Source organism: Polypterus senegalus, chromosome 10 (assembly GCF_016835505.1).
Source record: "Polypterus senegalus isolate Bchr_013 chromosome 10, ASM1683550v1, whole genome shotgun sequence".
Lineage (NCBI taxonomy): Eukaryota > Metazoa > Chordata > Cladistia > Polypteriformes > Polypteridae > Polypterus > Polypterus senegalus.
Genome location: NC_053163.1, coordinates 159,009,881 through 159,031,531, shown reverse-complemented (window position 1 = coordinate 159,031,531; position 21,651 = coordinate 159,009,881). Strand labels below are relative to the sequence as shown.

General features: G+C 41.5%; 1 protein-coding gene across 1 annotated transcript in view; it reads right to left on the bottom strand.

Moving 5' to 3' along the window:
• Positions 1-21,651, bottom strand: part of si:ch73-60h1.1 (calcium/calmodulin-dependent protein kinase type IV) — a 107,521-nt gene that overhangs the window by 51,755 nt on the left and 34,115 nt on the right. Inside the window, exons 2-3 of the mRNA XM_039764632.1 lie at positions 8,956-9,034; positions 3,969-4,031 (exon numbers count right to left, since the gene is read on the bottom strand). Coding sequence (XP_039620566.1) covers positions 3,969-4,031; positions 8,956-9,034 — 142 coding nt within the window. The remainder of the gene's footprint in view (positions 1-3,968; positions 4,032-8,955; positions 9,035-21,651) is intronic.

Sequence of the window (21,651 nt, the reverse complement as noted above, 5' to 3'; positions counted from 1 at the left end):
GGAAAAACAGATTGAGCAGTTTCTTGAGTAAAGTGGGAGAAGTGAGCAAAAGGCAAAAAAAAAATGAAGATAAAAATAAACCGAACCGAAGGAAACCCAGAGGAAAGGCAAAATTCAAAGTCAAATAACACACAATAAGTCGAAACCAGGCAAGATAAGAGAAGCAATCACAGGAAAGGTCAGAAATGTAAATAAGGACTTTACCCGCAGATCAGATAAGGCTTAGAGCATAAGGCTGACCTTTATGCCAATTGCTGATTAAGTCATATTCACAACCCCAGAGACCACACCCCTAGAAACCCAGGACGTGACCCTGACAACAGTACACAATGGCACATCTAAAAGGGGAAAGGCTACAAAACATTAATTGTCATCCTAAATAATGACACTAATGGACTAAGCAGGCATAAAATGATCATATTCTTCTGGGTTGTGCAATCCTTACTAATCTTGACTTTTCTCTGCTTTCTTTTCTGGTTTTCCCACTGGTGGCATTTTGTGCAACCACCTCCTGACCGATCCTGTGACGCCATCTTGAATGATGGCAGGTGACCCAGCGGTCCACGTTGACTCAGTGTGTCGAATCCTCTGGGACACAGCCTGGAAACAATGAGGACTGATGTAAGCACATTTATGGCAGGTAGAATGGCCAGTGGGAGCCGAGTGGTCTTTTGGCCTTGGAGCCCCCAACAGATGTTGCTTTTTTTTTCTCCAGCTTACCATCAGATTCATCTTTAGAGACTTAAACAAACAGTATATAGTATATAGTATCTTGTGCCCTGTGTTGGCTGGGATTGGCTCCAGCAGACCCCCGTGACCCTGTAGTTAGGATTTAGCGGGTTGGGTAATGGATGGATGGGTGGATGTATAAGGACCCTACTTTTCTGTTAATTATATATCTATGTTATGTAAGTTCATACTGATTTCTTTTTTATTACATATTCGTTATTATTCTGGCCTAATTGAGCTTGCTTTTCATGTTGTCACAAGTGGCTGTGGGCCAGACCCAGCCGGGACACCTGGAAGGACCGGGAGGTGTCGTCTATGTCCTTCAGGTCACAAAGGGGCAACCGCCATAGATCGGGAGAGGACCATGGGAGAGGAGCAAGGAGTCTCATGCCCATTGGGGCCCGCGGCCACCGGCAGGGCACGCCCCGAGTCTCAGAGGGCCTGGGAAACATCTACTTCCGGCACACCCAGGAACGTGGAGGATGATCCTTACAGGGATGCCCGGAGTGCTTCCGGGTGCTCTCCTGACACTTTCGCCACACCGGGAAGTGTCGTCAGACGGAGCACCTGCAGCACATCCAGGTGGGAATAAAAGGGGCCACCCCTCTACAGTCTGGGAGCTAGAGTTGGGAGTGGGAGCAGGACGACGCTCCCATGGATGGAGGAAAGGCGGCCCACGGACTGTGCTGGGAGCACAGTGTGCTGTGCGGGACTGTGTTGTCTGGTGATTAATAAACGTGTGTGTTTTATAAAGATGTGGTGTCAGTCTGATGGTGTCCGGGCATGTCTCACAATGTCTTGTTACTACTTCTTTGACATCCTGTAGAGCACGGTGAGCTCCATTCTGTGTATAAAAGTGTGTGATAGAATGAAATGTCATTACTACATCCATTGTTTCTTTTTTAACTAATGACATTGGAAATTGGAGAAACATGGTGACAGAAACAAAAGTAGGGTGGTCCAGAGAGGAGGGCCGGACTGGTGGGCTGCGTTATGGCTCACCCTGCACTACAAAGCCCCACTGGTCCATACGGTGTGACAGGAAACCAAAAGACCGGAAGTTTGGTAAAATGACAGACACATACGGGGGCTAGTGGAGGTCTCCATCAGATGTGAAATTAGCCGCAACTACCTCAAAAAAAATCTAAGAATTGCAAGGAACTTCACTGCAATGAAGTGGTCAATGCTACAAGAGCAATGGTGTCTGGAAAACCAATGAGTACACAGGGCTTCACTGTAGGTGCTGGAGGAGATTGGCCTAACGTAAATACAGCCTGGCCTTAAGAGGTTGGTTATTCTAAATCAAAAGCCAAAGCAACAGGCAGGCTAAAAGACCACCGCTCTGTTCTCTTGATGTCCTTTCTCTTATTCCAGGAGTGCTTTTTTTTGACTGTGGAGGGCTTCAAATATGGGACCCAAACTGGAATGCTGAACCTTTGATGGAAACATTGTCTGAGCTCTACCTGATTATGCGAACGAACACTTTGGATGATCATCAAGCAGAACGACCTCAGGGTCCTCATCTGACAAGCAGTATATTGCTCTGAATACCACAGGGTCTTCTTTCCCTGATGACTATGCCAAGCCCATTTCCATTGGCTGTGGTATCGTTATTAAGTAGGTAGGGGCATCCATTCCTGCCCGTCACTAATTAGATGAAGAGGTATTTGGGTAGTTTGGTCTCTCTGTCCCTACCTCTACGTCTCCAACAATCCATGATCCAGAGACCACGTCGAAGATGACCGACTGCTGAATCTAAAAGCCGTCAACATCCTCTTTGGACATTCCTGCTAATTTTCTGTAAACTAAATGTATATCCAGACTTGGCTACCTTCTCTTCTACTGCTGTTATTCTGTTTTAATAAATACTACATTTGCTTTTAAAGTTTTATACTTTGTGCTTATATCTGGAACAATTGAAGTAATAAAGTAAGCACATGGTACCTGGTGTGGGGAGACTGCCATTTTATGGCGCTTTTCCACTGCATAGTACGGCACAGCACGGTTCAGTACAGCTCACCTTGGTTCGGCTCGGTTTGCGTTTCGACTGCAGTTTAGTACCGCTTTAGAGTGGGCGGATTATTCACGTGTCGTTATAGTTCCGCCGCCTCTACTGCCGTGACACCGTGGAACTTTTACAACAACACGCAGACAACGACAACACTTTAGCTCAACGACGCGCAAGGGTAAGCATCTAAAAAAAGCACATCACTAGCTAACTTGTATCACTGTTGCAAAGCATAAAATGAACTTAACTGTCAGTGTAACATTAAAATGCTGATTCTGTATATTACAGATCTTCCACATTTTGCAAAAGTCCCCGCAACAGACCATCTGTTTGGACATTTAACCGTGCTTCAGAGTGGTGGGATGTGATTATTCCCGGTTTTACAAACACTCAGTGGCTGGAGAACTTTCGAATGTCTGAAGAAACATTCATCCACTTATGCAACAAACTGCGTCCAGTGATGGAGAGACGGGACACAAACTTCCGCGTGTGTGTACCTTTAAAGAAAAGAATAGCCAGTGACGCAGTAATGACAATTTTCTCCGGCCAATCAGTGACCAGCAGAGTTTACACGTCACGTTTTGGTAACGGATCGGCGCTTGGAACCTCGGCTGAGGTGGTACTAAAAAAAGGACCAGGTACCAGGTACTGTTCCCAGTGGAAAACCCCCCAAAAGTGAGCTGAACTGAACCGTGTCGTGCCGTACTATGCAGTGGAAAAGCGCCAATAGCGAAACCTCTGAAGGCCAGGATTCTCAAATCCTGTTGTTGCTTTGTCATTCTGGGGTATTGAGTGTTGCTTGATTTGAGGAGAACGTGAATAAGGATGAATTTTAGCCCAAGGCTTCAACATAACTTTGAAGGAACTAACCATTTCCTGAAGGTGCTTTAGGTCCATCCCTTCTACGTTTCCCAATCTGTAGTTGCGTAACATGAGAAGCCGACATGGTGCTTGAATTCAAACAAGAAGTTAAATGTGGTTGTCCAGGGGTGACCTTAAAATATCGCATGTCAGGACAGCTTTACTGATTCACACACACCATGATAAATCAAATGAAGAAGAAGGAATTCTACGAGAAATTAACTAATGGGAAATAGAAACAGAAAAGTGTGCTACGTAGAGAAAAATCCCAGTTTACACCACTTCACCATCCATGACACGAAGCCGCAGTCCCCGTGGTTCCCACCTCCCAAGATTCATAAGGTCAGAAAAGAACTCAAAGCCATCTTACAATATTTGGGTGCGAGAGTCGTAGCAGGACGCCAATCTCCGTTCTCGCAATCTTCTTGTCAATCTGCAAAGGGCCAGGAGGCAGGAGTCAGAGACAAAAAAGAAGGAAAGAGAGAGAAGTGACACATTAATTAATGAATTAAGAGATGGAGGATTTCACTGGACTTGCTTCACTAGAACATTAGAAACATTTTGACAGGAAGAGGCCATCCAGCCTAACAAAGCTCCTAAATCCTAACCACCTGATCACATGGAGTCAAGTTTCGAATATCCTTCAAGTCCTGCTCCCTTTTATATCCGGCCTGGCAGTACTTCCGGTGTCCAAACCATTCTCTGCATTCATCGCCCACTAGCTCCCCCTGGTGGCCCCCATGAAACTGTGAGAGAATCATATCGTTATCTAGGGGTACCATGGTCTGTGTGTGATGTGTTTTGGTGTGCAGTGTACATTAAAAAGAAATCAGAGAACAGCATGAAGAGTGAGGGAGTGCTGAAACGGTCAAGGAAACCAACAGAATGTTCCAGGAGATGTCATGTTCTTTCATGAACCTGTCGTCACGTACACCGTTTTCCATAAAAGAAGAAGAGCCGAACTTAAGAGGTATTGAAGACTTTTTATTTTGGGCATGTAAGCTGGCTGCACTCTCTGCTGAAAACATCTCATGTCTTTTAACCAATCAGAGCAGATATTCAGATGGTGTGTCAGAAAGTCCTTTGCCAGGTGAAATGGCGACCTCAAGTAGCAGAACACTGGAAACCACCTGTAAAACTTTTCTTGCATACACTGTAAAAAATAATAACGAAAAATAGCTAACTATACGCAAATTACTCATTACTTTAATTAATAAAAATGGCCTTTACCCTTTTTATCGATGATTTAATTCTAATTCAATAAAAAAATAAGAATAATTTTAACTTATTATTTTTCTTAAAATGTAAACATTTTTTATAACTTATTCTAAATAAAAAAACTATACTGTGAATTGAACACATTTAATTTAAGTTAAATTTACTGACACGGCCCTTCCTCTCACATCGATTTCTTGGTCTTTGCAACAACGCATTCAGCTGTGACGCTTATCCATAATAAGAGCTATTTTACTACGCATGTGTAAGTATAAAGCATATTAATTCTGTAATGAATAACTAGTATTTCATTTCATATCGTTACAGACGTAAGCATTTGTTGTTTTCATGAAACCTTTCCCTTCATGTGAGACACATGGCGGGCAAGGTAGTGTCTTTCTAACAACTTACCTCGTTGGTTCGCTTTAAAAAGCAAGCACATTTCTCGGATAGTTCCGTATGTTCATTTATTTTTTTATCGTTTAAAACTTTTATTTTACATCGAAAAAGAAAAGGACACTTTGAGATAAGTTTGAGAATGATATGGCGTTTGTCCTAAACTACGACCTACAAACAAAATAAAAAGACGTCTGCCTAACCGTCACGGTATTATTTGACCTCTGATTTAATTAGTGTTCTACATAGGTAAAGTATTTTCTGGTTAATCTTTAACGCTGTGATTTATTTAGCGAGGTTTGATATCCTATTTTATTTCAGGATTTTCGCTTTCGCATACTAAAAGTAGTGAAAAGGCGGCCATTCATTTAAGAGGATATGTTGGCGTAAACGCAGGACGTGTCTGAAGAGCGGCATCTGCCGTAGGAATTTCACTCTTTCACTCTCTGTTTCCTTCTCGTTTACCACTCATTCCCGGGACATTATTTGATTGAGAGATACTTTTTATGGAAGTTTAAAAAAAGAAAAGAAAATTTGCATCGACATTTGAATGTCAGTAATTCAGTAAAAATGACCCTCAGACATTTGATTTAATTTTCCTTTGAAAATATAACTCTGTTGCTGTGACTATCTGCGTATGTGCAAATAAATAAAGATATATGGAATTTTAGCATGTGTTTGTTATACAGTCATTACTGTCCAGCGTTGCATTATTACTCATTTTTTTTTTGAGTACCGTAATTCAAATGAAAATCGGAGTAAAATAAAACCATTTTTGCCACTACTTACATTTAATCAAACTTATTTATTTTAGGTAAATTTGAGTAAATAAATAAATTAAGTTTTCTCAATAGTAGCTTATATTAAATCTACTCAAAAATATTGCTTGTAATTTGTTGCCTTATTTTTTTTAAGTACTTTTAACGCATTATTTTGTACAGTGTATACTTCCAGGTAAAAGTTCAGGCTTCGTTACTTTTCCCATTCCTTCGTTTACTTGCTGCACGTTGTAAGAACAGTTTGTCCTTTTCCCACATCACCTGAGCCATTAATGCTGTCCATCCTTGCAGAAAAGTATGTTAATTCTAGATAATTTGACATAAAGAGGTTCAAATGTTTGTTAAACGTAGAATTGCAGAGTGTTTAAAATGTGTACTCGTTTGTAGCGCTGTGACTTAGCGTAGGCATTTAACTTTGTCTACAGTGGGAAAAGGATCTCTCACTCAACATCTCAGAAACGGAGTGGAAGGCACAGAATTCACTCGAGCTCCACATGCACAAAGCATACAATTATTCAACTTAAAATCTTTTATTGAGGGCATCTGTCTCGTTTGAAATTGTCCAAAATGTTTCCAGGGTGAGATCCAACCTGCGAACGTTACAATCGAGCTCCAGCCTCACTGGGCCACATGTGTTTGGTGTGTGTGTCAAATTAACATCATTTTGGATGAAACGTTTTAAAAGCCTGTCAGACAGCCTTGATGTCCCAATCCCTCCTAATCCACTAACAGCTGTGTTTGGTGGGCTTACAGAGGGTCTTAAAGTGAAGATGGACAAGCAAACTGTAATGGCCTTTACTACACTATTGGCATGTAGACTTATCTTGATCAGCTGGAAGAATCCCAACCTATCTCTGCTAAGTCAGCAGGTAACTGATGTTATATACTATTTGAAACTGGAAAAAAACGAATTCTCACTTAGAGGATCGGTGCAGAACGAAGGATTGAATCAACAACATTTTAGAATAAGCATTTAAATTTGGGGAAAAGACTCCTTTTCTCTCTTTACTACTCTTAACAGTTTTGCTCTGGTTGTTGGCCTTCCTCTCTTTCTCATGGGTGGGGGTTGATTTGATTTTATTTTAGTTTTGTTAAGTTTGACTTGATTGTATGAATGCTATAAGCTTTTAATAAATTCAATAAAAAATATAAAGCAAAAGCACAAAAAGCAAAAAAAAAGAACGGGTGGTTTGTCGTGTGGTGGGTGGAGCAACGTGCTGTTAGCGCATGCTCTCTCTCTCTCTCTCTCTCTCTCTCGTTCACTTGTGCTCTCTCTCTGTCTCACTCTCTCTCTCTCTCTCTCTCTCTCTCTCTCGCTCTCTCGCTCTCTCTCTCGTTCACTCGTGCTCTCTGTCTTGCTCTCTCTCTCTGTCTCACTCACTCTCTCTCTCTCTCGTTCACTCGTGCTCTCTGTCTTGCTCTCTCTCTGTCTCACTCACTCTCTCTCTCTCTCGCTCACTCTCTCTCTCTCTCTCGTTCACTCGTGCTCTCTGTCTTGCTCTCTCTCTGTCTCTCTCTCTCTCTCTCTCGCTCGCTCCCTCTCTCTCTCTCGTTCACTCGTGCTCTCTGTCTTGCTCTCTCTCTCTGTCTCACTCACTCTCTCTCTCTCTCTCTCTCTCTCTCTCTCTCTCTCTCTCGTTCACTCGTGCTCTCTGTCTTGCTCTCTCTCTCTGTCTCACTCACTCTCTCTCTCTCGCTCGCTCGCTCTCTCTCTCTCTCTCTCTCGTTCACTCGTGCTCTCTCTCTCTGTCTCACTCACTCTTTCTCTCTCTCTCTCCCACCCTTTCTCTCTACAGAGGGTACTGTGCCATAGTAGACAGCTGTACCAGGGTGCTGCTCCCTCTTCATGAAGACAAATGAAAGAAATCTGGAATAAAATCTGGAATAGCCTGCCAATAGAAATTTGCCAGGCTGATACGGTGGAGCACTTTAAAAAACTGCTGAAAACTCATTACTTTACCATGGCTTTCTCAGAGTTTCATTTTAGTTTAATCCTGATGCTGCTGTATATGCATTTAATTATCATTATCATTCATTGTGACTCCGTAATCTGTACTAACCCCCTACTTTCTCTGCTGTTCTTTTTCCCGTTTTCTGTGGTGGTGACCTGCACCCCCACCACCTGATTAAAGCACCATGTTGTCCCCAAATCGATGGATTAAATTGCCAAAAGTCCACATGACCGTCATCATCAACTTCTCCCATGTAAACCCTGAATACCATGAGGACTGATCATTGATGTTAGGTAGACTGCCTGGGTGGTCTTGTGGCCTCGGACCCCCAGCAGATTTTATTTTTTTCTCCAGCCGTCTGGAGTTTTTTTTGTTTTTTCTGTCCTCCCTGGCCATTGGGTTTTTATTTTATATTTATTTTGTCTTTTCTCTCCTTTTTCGTCCTGTAAAGCACTTTGAGTTCCATCATTTGTATGAAAATGTGAGACAGGAATAAATGTTGTTGTTGTTGCATGAACACGTTTTCCTCCTGCCCAGTTTTGGACTCTAAAGAGGTCCTAGCGAGGACAAATTTTTTCTTTAACATATTTCCAATTTAATTTCTACCACAGAACTCAACAGTGCAGCCCTATGGGACCACAACTGCCTGCGGCCCACTGTATGGGTGGATGACATGTGCATGGAAAGCAGTCACCCAGTGTGCCACATTTTTTCTGGTCTCCCAACTGGAAAAGAGACAGTTATAAGCCTCCTGGTTGGGATGTCTTTGACCGCAACTGTCTTTGAACTATTGCTGGTTCACCCTAAGGCCATGTTTTGTTTTAGGAGCAGCAGCTTCAGCGACAGCCTGAGGAGACCCCACACTTTGCCACCTTTCAATTCCACCCGGGGGTTGGGGGTGTGGGGTATTAAACGTTAACATTATTTAATGTTTTAATGTGACATCAATAAGTCTGGCCATTAGCACCTACTGGTATGGTGTGCAATTTGATTGCAGACGTTTTTGCCCACTCACCGTTTTCTTTAAGACTTTGGCCGCATACGGCTTCTGCGTCTGCTTCTCCTCGCATCTGAACACTACAGCCGTGGCGCCCCTAGGGAAAGAAACACTTCATTAGGGAACTGTATTCCCCTGCCCAAGGCCCTGGCAGGATTCTGGGTTTAATTGAAGCACACATGAGAAATTTTTAGCTCCACCCATTTTGGTAAACACCTCCTGATTGGATGACGATCTCCAGCTGGCCTATGGCCTCTCACTAGCTGATCCCTGTGTTGAAAACTGATATAAAGGCTCATCTCGATAGACAGATTTTTTGTTTGCCCCTCAGAGCCCCTTCAAAGCTAGAGAGGTCAGAAAACGGGCCAGGTGCAAAAACCAGATGGACATTCATCAGATCACAATGCGTAAACCACACGTTGTTGTCATTCCAAAAATTCCTGTTTGCCGTAAAAATCTGTCCCTGGACTCACTGTTTTGTTGTGGTGAGGTCCTCAGGTGACCCTCATTTCCTAACCTCTCTCTCTCTCATTTCTCCTAGGGCACGAAGTAGAAAATGGCCGACAGTGGGGTAACTTCGCGTTGAAATCGTAATTGAGGAACTCCAAGCACTTGATGAAAAGATTCAGAAACTCCTGTCCCGACGGAAATACCTGAGAAATCTGAAGGCCCGGCTGTTGGATAAACCGTCCTTGCCATCTGGAACCGTGAAACATCAACCCAGCGTTGTGCCGACCTCACCCCGCGTCTCGTAGGAGCGGCGCGCTGCTGACCTCGGTGGATTTCAGCTATGCAGGCGGGGGTTCAAGGCCAGAGCACCTCCATCGGCACAGGCGAGCATTTTATCTCAGAACCGGTTTGACCCTCTCGCGTCCCCATTTCGCCTTCAGCACCTGGTGATGTATTAGTGGTAGGTGATTCCATCGTTAGAAACCTTAATGTCGCATGCCCTAATGCAAAATCGTTTGTTTCTTGTTTTCCGGTGCTCGTGTCCGAGATGTAATGAAGCGTCGCCAGCAGTCTACGAGAAACACAAGGAGAGGGCAGTTGGATCAATCGTCTTGCATGCCGGCGTAAGCGATATAAGGCACCGACAATCAGAAATCCTGAAGGCTGACTTCGCAGCTCTGATTAGAGACACGAAGGAGAGGACCCCATCGGCAAAGATCTTCGTCTCGGGTCCACTACCTCTCGTCAGACGATCCAACGAGTACTACAGTCGTCTGCTAGGGTTGAACAACTGGCTACAGGGTTTCTGCAAGAAGAAGGATGTCGGTTTCATCAACAATTGGAATCTCTTTTGGAAAGGCGCGTCTCTTCAAGCGTGATGGCCTGCATCCGAACAGTTTCGGCCGGGTCCTCTCCGAAAACATATCGAAGGTAATTCGTTTTCTTGACTATCTATCTCTGCTCTTAACCCCTTCCGAAATAATACTGCTGTGCCAGGACATGATGAATGTTTAATAGAGTCTTCCGTTAAAGTTCACACCATTAATACTGTAATAAGCAATCTCAATGCACGTAGAAAACCTAGGAAATACGGCATAAACTCCAATAATCTAATTAAAATCACTATTTTAGAGGAACAATGTATTAAAACTATAAAACAGATCACAGATTAAACAAAAATATACACAGAGCGCTAATAATAATAATTTAGTTCCTATTCCAAATAACAATAACGCACATAGTACTCATCTCTGCACCTCCGAAACATTAAATATGGCACTATTAAATGTCAGAGCTTTAACTAACAAAACGTTTTTATCAACGATCTTATTAGTGATAAAAAAATAGATCTTATTGCACTAAATGAAACATGGCTGAATTCAGATGCCGCGTCAGTTTTAATCGAATCTGCCTCCGGATTACAGTTTTACTCATTCAAACCGCCAGGGAAAAGGGGCGGATTGGCTAACATTTACTCGAGCGATTAAAATGTAAAGATGTCAGTTTTGGTAAGTTCAAGTCCTTTGAGTATCTCGCCGTTGTTATTCATGGAGATTCTCAAGTTCTAGTACTATCCGTGTATAGACCTCCTAAATATAACGTGTTGTTTTTTGAGGAATTCTCTGACTTAATGTCAATTTTAATTACTAACTATGACACACTCCTAATAGTTGGCGACTTTAATTTTCATATAGATAATCAGTGTGATCTAAAAGTAAAAGAATTTATGAACCTCCTGGATTCTTTTGATTTGAGACAACTCATAAATCAGCCTACACATAAAGCAGGTCATACATTAGACTTAGTGATTACTAAAGGACTGAAAGTTGATATAAAACAGATCATTGATATTGGTCTATCAGACCATTTTCTTCTACTTTTTAATATAGAAATAATGATAAAAAACACTCATGAGAAGCATATTGTTAAAAACGCTTCTTTGATTCGCAGCAGCTTTAAAACTTACAAACATTTTAAGCAATCAGTCCGTTTATAGTGCCAGCTATAATAGCGAGGACAATGTAAATAGTAAGGTGGAAAGATTTAATTCTAAAGTGAGAGCTGCTGTTGACATAGTTGCACCTGAAAAGACAGTGAAAAAATCTTCTAGCATTGTTATACCATGGAAGACCCAAAGAGTGTCTGATTTAAAGAGAACATGCCGTAGAGCTGAGCGTCAATGGAGGAAGACTAAACTTACTATCCACCACGAAATATTAAAAGTCAAAATAACAGAATACAATAACACTGTCCGTCTTGAGAGACGCTGCTATTTCTCTAAGATTATAAATAACAATGCTAGTAATCCTAGAGTCTTATTTTCAACAATTGATCACCTACTAAACCCAGGTAGCTCAAAGGAATGCCTCCTAAGTGCTTCCAGTGAAACCTGTGAGGCTGTCGCTGTATTTTCAATCAAAAATTAATGATATTAGAAATAACATAGTATATCTCCCCAACACTAAGGATCCCCTAAACCCCAACACCCTGTTATAAACAAATTAAACTCTTTCACTAGGATAGATTTACCTGATTTACAAAAAATAATATCTCAATTAAAACCCTCCACCTCGTCCTTGACCCGATACCAACAAGGTTTTTCAAAGAAGTATCAGGCGTGCTAATTGATAATGTTCTTGACATAGTAAATTCGTCACTAGATACTGGGGTCTTCCCAGACTGTCTTAAGACTGCTGTAGTTAAACCCCTACTTAAGAAACATAATCTTGACCCCTCAGCTCTTGAAAATTTTAGACCCATCTCTAACCTGCCTTCTTAAGTAAAGTTCTAGAGAAGGCAGTCATTATGCAGTTAAATGACCACCTAAATAAACATGCTATTCTTGATAAATTTCAGTCAGGTTTTAGAACAAATCACAGCACAGAAACTGCACTCGTTAAAGTAGTAAATGACTTGCGGGTAAATGCAGACAGAGGCCATTTATCTGTTCTCATCCTCTTAGATCTGAGTGCTGCATTTGACACCATTGATCACAACATTCTTAGAAATCGCCTTAGTCAATGGGTGGGCCTCTCTGGCAGTGTCTTAAATTGGTTTGAATCCTACCTGACAGGGAGAAAATATTTTGTTAGTTGTGGGAATTACAACTCGAAGACACATGATATCCAATATGGTGTTCCACAAGGCTCTATCCTGGGTCCGCTGTTATTCTCAATCTACATGCTTCCGTTAGGTCAGATTATCTCAGGGCACAACGTGAGCTACCACAGCTATGCTGATGACACACAGCTGTACTTATCAATAGCACCTGATGACCCGATTCTATTGATTCACTAACACAATGTCTGACTAGTATCTCAGAATGGATGAATAGTAATTTTCTCAAGTTAAATAAAGAGAAAACTGAAATTTTAGTGATCAGCAATAATGGATACAATGAGGCTATTAGAAATAAACTGGATACATTAGGATTAAAAGTCAAGACGGAGGTAAAAAGCTTAGGGGTGATTGTTGACTGTAATCTGAATTTTAAATCACATATTAATCAGATCATTAGGACAGCATTTTTCACTTAAGAAACATAAGTAAAGTTAGACCTCTTATATCACTGAAAGATGCTGAGAAATTAGTTCACGCGTTTGTTTTCAGTCGACTAGATTACTGTAACGCACTCCTCTCAGGACTACCCAAAAAGATATAAATCGTTTGCAACTAGTGCAGAATGCAGCTGCTAGAATCCTAACTAGGAAAAGAAAATCAGAACACATTTCTCCAGTTTTGATGTCACTACACTGGTTACCTGTGTCATTCAGAATTGACTTTAAAATTCTGCTTATGGTTTATAAAGCCTTAAATAATCTCGCCCCATCTTATATATCGGAATGTCTGACACCTTATATTCCAAATCGTAACCTCAGATCCTCAAATGAGTGTCTCCTTAGAATTCCAAGAACAAAACTTAAAAGAAGTGGTGAGGCGGCCTTCTGCTGTTATGCACCTAAAATCTGGAATAGCCTGCCAATAGGAATTCGCCAGGCTGATACAGTAGAGCACTTTAAAACACTGCTGAAAACACATTACTTTAACATGGCCTTTTATAACTTCATTTTAATCGTAATTTAACTTAATCCTGATACTCTGTATGTTCAATTCATCATAACAACTATTCATGGTGGCTCTAAAATCGGTACTGACCCCTACTCTCTTTTCTGTTTCTTTTTCCGGTTTCTTTGTGGTGGTGGCCTGCGCCACCTCCACCTACTCAAAGCTTCATGATGCTCCAACAATGATGGACGGATTAAAAGGAAGAAGTCTACGTGACCATCATCATCATCAAGCCCTTCCGTGAGAACCCTAAATCCAAAGAGGACTGTTTCATTTATGTTAGGTAGAATGCCCAGAGGGACTGGGCGGTCTCATGGTCTGGAATCCCTACAGATTTTATTTTTCTCCAGCCGTCTGGAGTTTTTTTTTTTCTGTCCCCTGGCCATTGAACCTTACTCTTATTCGATGTTAATGTTGATTTATTTTTTATAATTATGTCTTTCATTTTTCTATTCTTTAATATGTAAAGCACTTTGAGCTACTGTTTGTATGAAAATGTGCTATATAAATAAATGTTGTTGTTGTTGTTGTATTTCCCTTTCAGACTCTTTATTATGCTGACCTTAACAGAATGCCCCATCTCCAGCCCTTGCCAGAAGCCTGACCAGCTGCTAGAATCCTAACTGGGAAAAAAAAATTCGAACACATTTCTCCAGTTTTGATGTCACTACACTGGTTGCCTGTGTCTTTCAGGATTGACTTTAAAATACTGCTAATGGTTTATAAAGCCTTAAATATTCTGCGCCATCTTATATATCGGAATGTCTGACACGTTATATTCCAAATCGTAACCTCAGATTTTCAAATGAGTGTCTCCTTAGAATTCCAAGAACAAAACTTAAAAGAAGTGGTGAGGCGGGCAGGCGGCCTTCTGCTGTTATTCACCTCAAATCTGGAATAGCCTGCCAGTAGGAATTCACCAGGCTGATACAGTAGAGCAGTTTAAAACACTGCTGAAAACACATTACTTTAACATGGCCTTCTCCTAACTTCACTTTAACTTAATCCTGATACTCTGTATGTTCAATTCTTCATAATAACTATTCACAGTGGCTCCAAAATCCATACTGGCCCCTACTCTCTCTTCTGTTTCTTTTTCCGGTTTCTTGGTGGTGGCGGCCTGCGCCACCACCACCTACTCAAAGCATCATGATGCACCAACAATGATGGACTGAAAGCCAGAAGTCTACGTGACCATCATCATCAGGGGCCTCATGTATAAACGGTGCGTACACACAGAAATGTTGCGTAAGAACTTTTCCACGTTCAAATCACGATGTATAAAACCTACACTTGGCGTAAAGCTACGCACTTTTCCACGGTACCTCATGCCTTGTCGTACGCAAGTTCTCCGCTCGGTTTTACAGACTGGCGGCACCCAGCGTCACAGCAGTGCTACTGTTCCTGTGTGATTACTCATTATTTTATAAATACACAGAAACTAACCGCATATTGTTTATTAGTGTAATGCATCTGATTGTAATTAACTCGTAACAATATAATGGTCCAGGGAACAGCCATAGTATACCAAATACCAGAACTGCTCTCACTTCTTCTTCTTCTTCTTCTTCTTCTTCTTTCAGCTCCTCCCGTTAGGAGTTGCCACAGCGGATCATCTTTTTCCATATTACTCTCACTGCACGACTCAGAGTATTTATATCACTGTATCTGAGTGTGAATCACAGCAGCAGCTGATCGGAAAGAGAATTATCGGTATACGGCATTAAGCACACGCTACCTCAGCCACTGCAAAACGTTTCAAAGCCTTTCCTGTACGGACCTCGCGGTTCAAAACAGTTTAATCCCAAGAACTTTAAATGCAGCCAATCAATTGCTCCTTGTAGAACGGTTAGGACTTATAAGTACAATCACCTCACTGTAAACTTATAGCACTACAGTTATAATATCTCACAACCTGAGCCACTTTATAAAGCGCGTATTTACAGATGATGACGATATCATTTTTAAGGTGAAATGCAGCAAAATATGTTTGTTAAATTATACAGATAAAACTTTAACTTCATTTAAATAATCTATATTCTTCACTGGGAGTGTCTTTAAGGATAGAATAATTAAACATGTACTACGAAGATATTTCAATGTTCTTTAAACGTTTTGAAGAATCGGCGCTAAGCTTACAGATGGCTTAACGTCTATTACAGAGCTGATTGTGTGGCGATCGGTTACTTGGGGAAAGAAAAGCACTGACTGCAGTAAAAGCTACGCCAATATATATTGAATATAAAACAGAAAGAGAAAATAACGACACAGCTAAAAACGCAGCGACAAATTTCGGCAAAAGTTAAATGCTTGTGTCATGAGCACGAGGCGGCTAAGCAGTGTCTGCAACATACGTGGCCATCCACTGTGCATAAGCTACTTTACTGACATTGGCGGGCGAAGGAGCCACCGATTCTTCCTCTGCCCAGTGCCACCACAAGCCTAGAGCCGCCCTGAGTACTGCTGCAATAAATTATTTCATCGAAGTGAAACACATGTTTAATAACGTGCTTTAACTCCTATCATCATGAAAATGACATCACGTATACATCTCAGTATTTGAGTTATTCAGAGAGCTGTAATATCACGAATGTAATGGATTCTGTGTCCAGTTGGAGGAAGAGAGCCAGTTTAAGAAGCAAGTAGTGATTCACACACACAGAGCACATACAGTAGAAGATCAAATACAAAACAAAGCATTTAACGTGCTACTTTAATTACGATGTGATTTTAGAAACTGGTTAATTAAACGATTTTAAGATGAAGTTTATGATGTTCTACTTTAATGACAAAATAAACTACGTGATTAAAGTGGAAATGTTGAGATTGAAGTGGACATTTCATGCTTTTTCCCCACCGTGTGGCTTTTTTCTCTGTACCCTAATAAGCTTTCATATGACACTCAGACAGTGGGCTTACAACTCGGCTTTTCACGGCGACTTTGATATGTGACTTCTTTTTTATTTCCGGCACTGTGTGATTTTGTGGATGTGAGCTTTCAAGTTTCTCCAACACGCTATGTCACTCGATCAACTTCCTTTTCTTGATTATTCCACAGTTTATTTGAACAAATTGTATGTTTTTCCTTTGCCTCCACTTGGTATTCGCTGAAATTCTTATATTTTCCCCGTGCTTTTCCCATTGTCTTTTCACAGAAGGCTGCGCTTAAGGGCGATTTATATTGATTTGCATATTCAAATAGGCGTAATTCTGGGAGGATTTGGGACGTTACATAATGCACGTGCACGAGCGTTAGTTTTCACGCTGATCGGGATTTATGTAGCGGAAGAACGTGGAAGTTGGAGTACGCACAGATTCCTGCATCTGGATTTTTCTGTGCGTAAACACATTTCGGCTTTTGTGCTTACGCCATGTTATAGTGCGAGTTCTACGCACGGCGTTATACATGAGGCCCCAGGTCCTTCCATGAAAACCCTAAATACAAAGAGGACTGTTTGACTTATGTTAGGTAGATTGTCCAGAGGGGACTGGGCGGTCTCGTGGTCTGGAACCCCTACAGATTTTATTTTTTTTCTCCAGCTCTTGGAGTTTTTTTTTGTTTTTTCTGTCCACCCTGGCCATCGGACCACCTTACTCTTATTCTATGTTAATTAATGTCGACTTATGTTTATTTTTTATTGTGTCTTCTATTTTTCTATTAATTTTGTAAAGCACTTTGAGCTACATTTTTTTGTATGAATATGTGCTATATAAATAAATGTTGATTGATTGATTGATTGATTGATTGACCACCGTCACAGTGGACCACTCCTGTAGTTCATTGCTTTTTCCTTTCTAGAACGGGCAGGCGAAACTGGAATAGGGAAAGTCCTAGGACAGGCAGGAGAGAAAGTTACACGTTCATTCGTGTATCCTAGACAATACAGTATAGGGCTGGGTGGTATGGACTTAAATCGATCTGTGAACCAAAATGGAATGTTCTACAGTATATATCGCACAACGTTCTCAAAACACGTTCAAGACTGAAGATCAGCACCATGTAGACATGCATATACGATTTTTCTGTACAACATCCAAGACTTAGTTCATTTACTCAAAATGATTATTTAAAATATTAGCAAAGGAAACGTGTTTCCATCCCTCCACCGATCCATTTTTGGGGGCTTACCCACATCAAAGGAGCAGCAGACTGAGCAAATATTCTCAGATGTCTCTTTTCCCCACTACCTCATCTGGGGGATACCAAGACATTACCAGGCCATTATGTGTCCTTGGTCTGCCTTGAGGTCTTCTCCTGCTTGGACTCGCCTGAAACATTTCCCGAGGGGGGCTTCATAATCAGATGCCCAAATCACCTCAGCTGGCTTCATTCGATGTGGAGGAGCAACGGCTCATCCCAAATATCTGCACTCCATATATCATCTCTAACGCTGAGCTCAGACAGCCTATGAAGAAGTTCATTTTTGCTGCTCGTTTCCGTGATCTACGAGTTCTTTCCTTTGCTACCCACAGCTTGTGACCATAGGGGAGGAATGTAATGCAGATTGGCCAGTAACTCGAGAGCTCTTTCTCTTCACCACGACTGACCGATACAACTTGTGCATGACTGCGGACGCTGCTGTGATCTGCCGGTCAATCTCCTGCTCCCTTCTTCCCTCACTTGTGAACAAAACCCTGAGATACTTAAACTGCTCTGACTGAGGCAGCACCTCATCCCCAACCTGGAGATACCCATGACGTACGTCAGGTAATGCCCACCCTGTCAGTCATGAAATGCCCTCTGAGTCAGATGACTGTCCCACAACCCTAAGCTAAACCGTAGTTTGATGTGATGGGCGTTTCGTGGTGTTGGGGTGTTAAGCGACTGAACTCCTACGTACAACAATCTGTAATTACACTCTCTTGCACTTTTCCTGCTGAGCACCACAACCTCGGACTTGGAGGTGCCAATCCTCATCCTGGACACTTCACACTTGGCAGCAAAATGCGTCCAAGGTCACAGCCTGATGAAGATACAAATTAGGGAACAGCCGGGTCATTTATCAAAAATTTTTTATCGGAAATTATGAGTTCACCTAACCTCCATATCACAAAGATGTTTGCTTCACTCAAGTACAAACATATTTAACAGTATTTAAGCACAAAGGCTTCCCACATTTTAAACATTTTTATAACCATTTTTTTGAAGTATAAACAGGTCAGGTAAACAACCCTAAATAACAAATAAGTAACAAAGCCCACGGGGTCAATGGAACCAAAATATCCAGGAATTGAACTTCTATTAGTGAATATTCACATGGCAGTCAATCAGGCCGACGTGTTTCGGGACCCCACACCTTCGTCAGCGGCAGATGAAGGGCCCAGCACAGCCACAATTTTACAATTACATGAATAGCTGCGCCTCAAAGGAATGTCTCATCCATCCATTATTCAGTCCGCTATATCCTAACTACAGGGTCACGGAGGTCTGATGGAGCCAATCCCAGCCAACACAGGGCACAAGTCAGCAACAAACCCTGGGCAGGGCACCAGTCCACCGCAGCTCACACACACCCACACACCAAGCACACACTAGGGACAATTTAGGATTGCCAATGCACCTAACCTGCATGTTTTTGGACTGTGGGAGGAAACCGGAGCACCCGGAGAAAACCCACGCTGACGGTACAATACAATACAATACAATACAATTTATTTGTTGTATAGCCTAAAATCACACAAGAAGTGCCGCAATGGGCTTTAACAGGCCCTGCCGCTTGACAGCCCACCAGCCTTGACTCTCTAAGAAGACAAGAAAAAACTCCCAAAAAACCCTTGCAGGGGAAAAAATGGAAGAAACCTCGGGAAAGGCAGTTCAGAGACAGACCCCATTCCAGGTAGGTTGGGCATGCAGTGGGTGTCAAAAAGAAGGGGGTCAAGTCAATATAATGCACAGAACAAAACACAGGCAATCCTCAATACAATATAAAAATAAAAATATTACAAGTATGGAGCAGAATTGAATGCCTCCTGTTTTCCTGAATTATTCCAGTAATGGGAAAGGCGCTATATTAATAAAATGTATTATTATTGTTATTATTATTAATCAAAGCACAGTAACATCTGTTTGAACTGGGCAGCAATTCAGGAGATGCCTCAAGCTGTGCTGAGGAGTTTATAACCTGTGAAGAGATGAGCACCAGGACTAAATTGGGAAAGGAAGACCTGCCGATGCTTCAAGTTGTGTCCGATTACTTTACAACCTGCAAACAGAAGGAGATGCCGTTGGACTGGAGATGCTAAACCGGTGTACAGCTTGGGACAGGAGATTCTTAAAACATCAAAATCTTTAATACAGGGAGACACAGGGAAAGGGGAAAATTTAAATTGACGTTCAATGCACGAATAAACACATTACGAAATACATTTAGTGATGAAATGTATTGTACAGGATATGCAATTAATGGTGGTAATCAATATTCATTTTATGTTTTGAAGAAAACATCATGAAGGTGTTGTCCATTTCTCCATACACATTCTGATAGCCTTTTGTGGAAATTCTGCATTGCTCGATGTCACATGGTCACATGTCAAGATGAATGCCAGCGATTTCCTCTTCAGTCCTCCTTTTTAGTTCAGCAATGGTTGCAGGACGTGTGTGGTACGCTTGGCTTTTAAGATGACCCCCCAGAACAAAAAAATCACAAACAGTGAGATCTGGGGATGTCACCATTGCGTGAAATGACTCACCTTCCAAACAATCGTCGAATAGTTACCATCAACTGTCGGGCAGTATGCAAAGTGGCTCTGTACTGTTAAAACCACATGTTTTCGATATTCAGATGTTGTAATCACATGAGCAGACGGAACACATCACATCATCATGTCCTAATTGTTAATGATGCCGAAATTCCTTTTGCACAGCTGTCTCACTATCACCATTCTTATAAAAGGCTTTCAACAATGAACACTCGCTCCATTATAACTCATAGCAAGGGGTTCTAAACAAGGTCGCATTGGTCCCAAACAACTGCCAACATCTCAGGGTCGCTAGTTCCAAAATTTCCTGTTTCCATGTACAACCCTGTAGTTTGGAAATACAGAGTACTCAAAAAAATTAAAGAGTTTGTGCAAGTTCATCCATCATATTGACAGCCAGCCAATCAGATGTATGTAACAATCATGTGTTACGAAACCCCAGTGGAATTTTAAAATAAATATGACAGACTAAACAATGAGAAGACAGAGAGCGATTTTAGAAGAGGGCACCAGAAACGTGGGACAGTTTTGTTCTGTTTGTCAGCTAAAGGATTCCATGAATATTGATTGCTAAATCTTCAAAATCTTTAATTTTCCGTAAGCCTATATATATATCCAGACTTTCCTAGTGTTCCTTGTTCTATTCTATTATTCTAATCATGTAATAAATACCACACTGCTTTTAACTTTCTACACTTTGTCTTCATATCTAGAGTGATTTGAAGTAATAAGTTTTATATTGAAGAGCACCTGGAGCAGTCAGAAGTTTGCCACACGCTAAGTTTTGCAAGGTTTATTAAGGCTGAGGGTGTGAGCTCCACCCAACAGTAGGGAACAGACCATAAGGTAAGGCATTCTTGGTTAATAAATGACTGATAGCCAAAGATGTTGAGCCTTTGTATATATAGATATATTTAAAACATTGTATGTTGTTCGTACCAATAAAAAGAAAGTCTCTTGAAGTGTTAAGGCAGTGATAAGTCATGTCTGTGTTATTCATAAGACGTGTGTGGTTTACAATTCTAGAGGTTAATCAGCTGTGTGGGCGTCATTCATAGGGCAGTGTTGTGGTTAGGGTCTCTGTGTGTGTGTTAATCTTAAGGTGTGACGGTAGACCAATCCGGTAACAAACCTGATGAGTACACTTATACCCGAAGAAAATAAATAAAGGATAAGTAGAGGGAAATACCATGATAACACAAGGAAAATGTGAGGTGGCCATCTGTCCAAAGTTGAAGTTGAACCAGAAATGAACACAATAATGACCTGAAGGAATGGCTCAGAAAGAGGAAATGGAGGGTTATGGACTCGCCGTGTCAAAGCCTTGATTTGAATCCCATCAAAGTGTTGAGAAGAACAGGATATGCGAGAAAACCTACAAACATCTTGTAACTGAAGGAACTGTGCATGGACGAGTGGGCAAAAATGTCACCGTGTTGATGTCAGAAACTGGTGTGCCAGTTATGCAAAACATCTGTAAGAAGTCACTTCTGCTGAAAG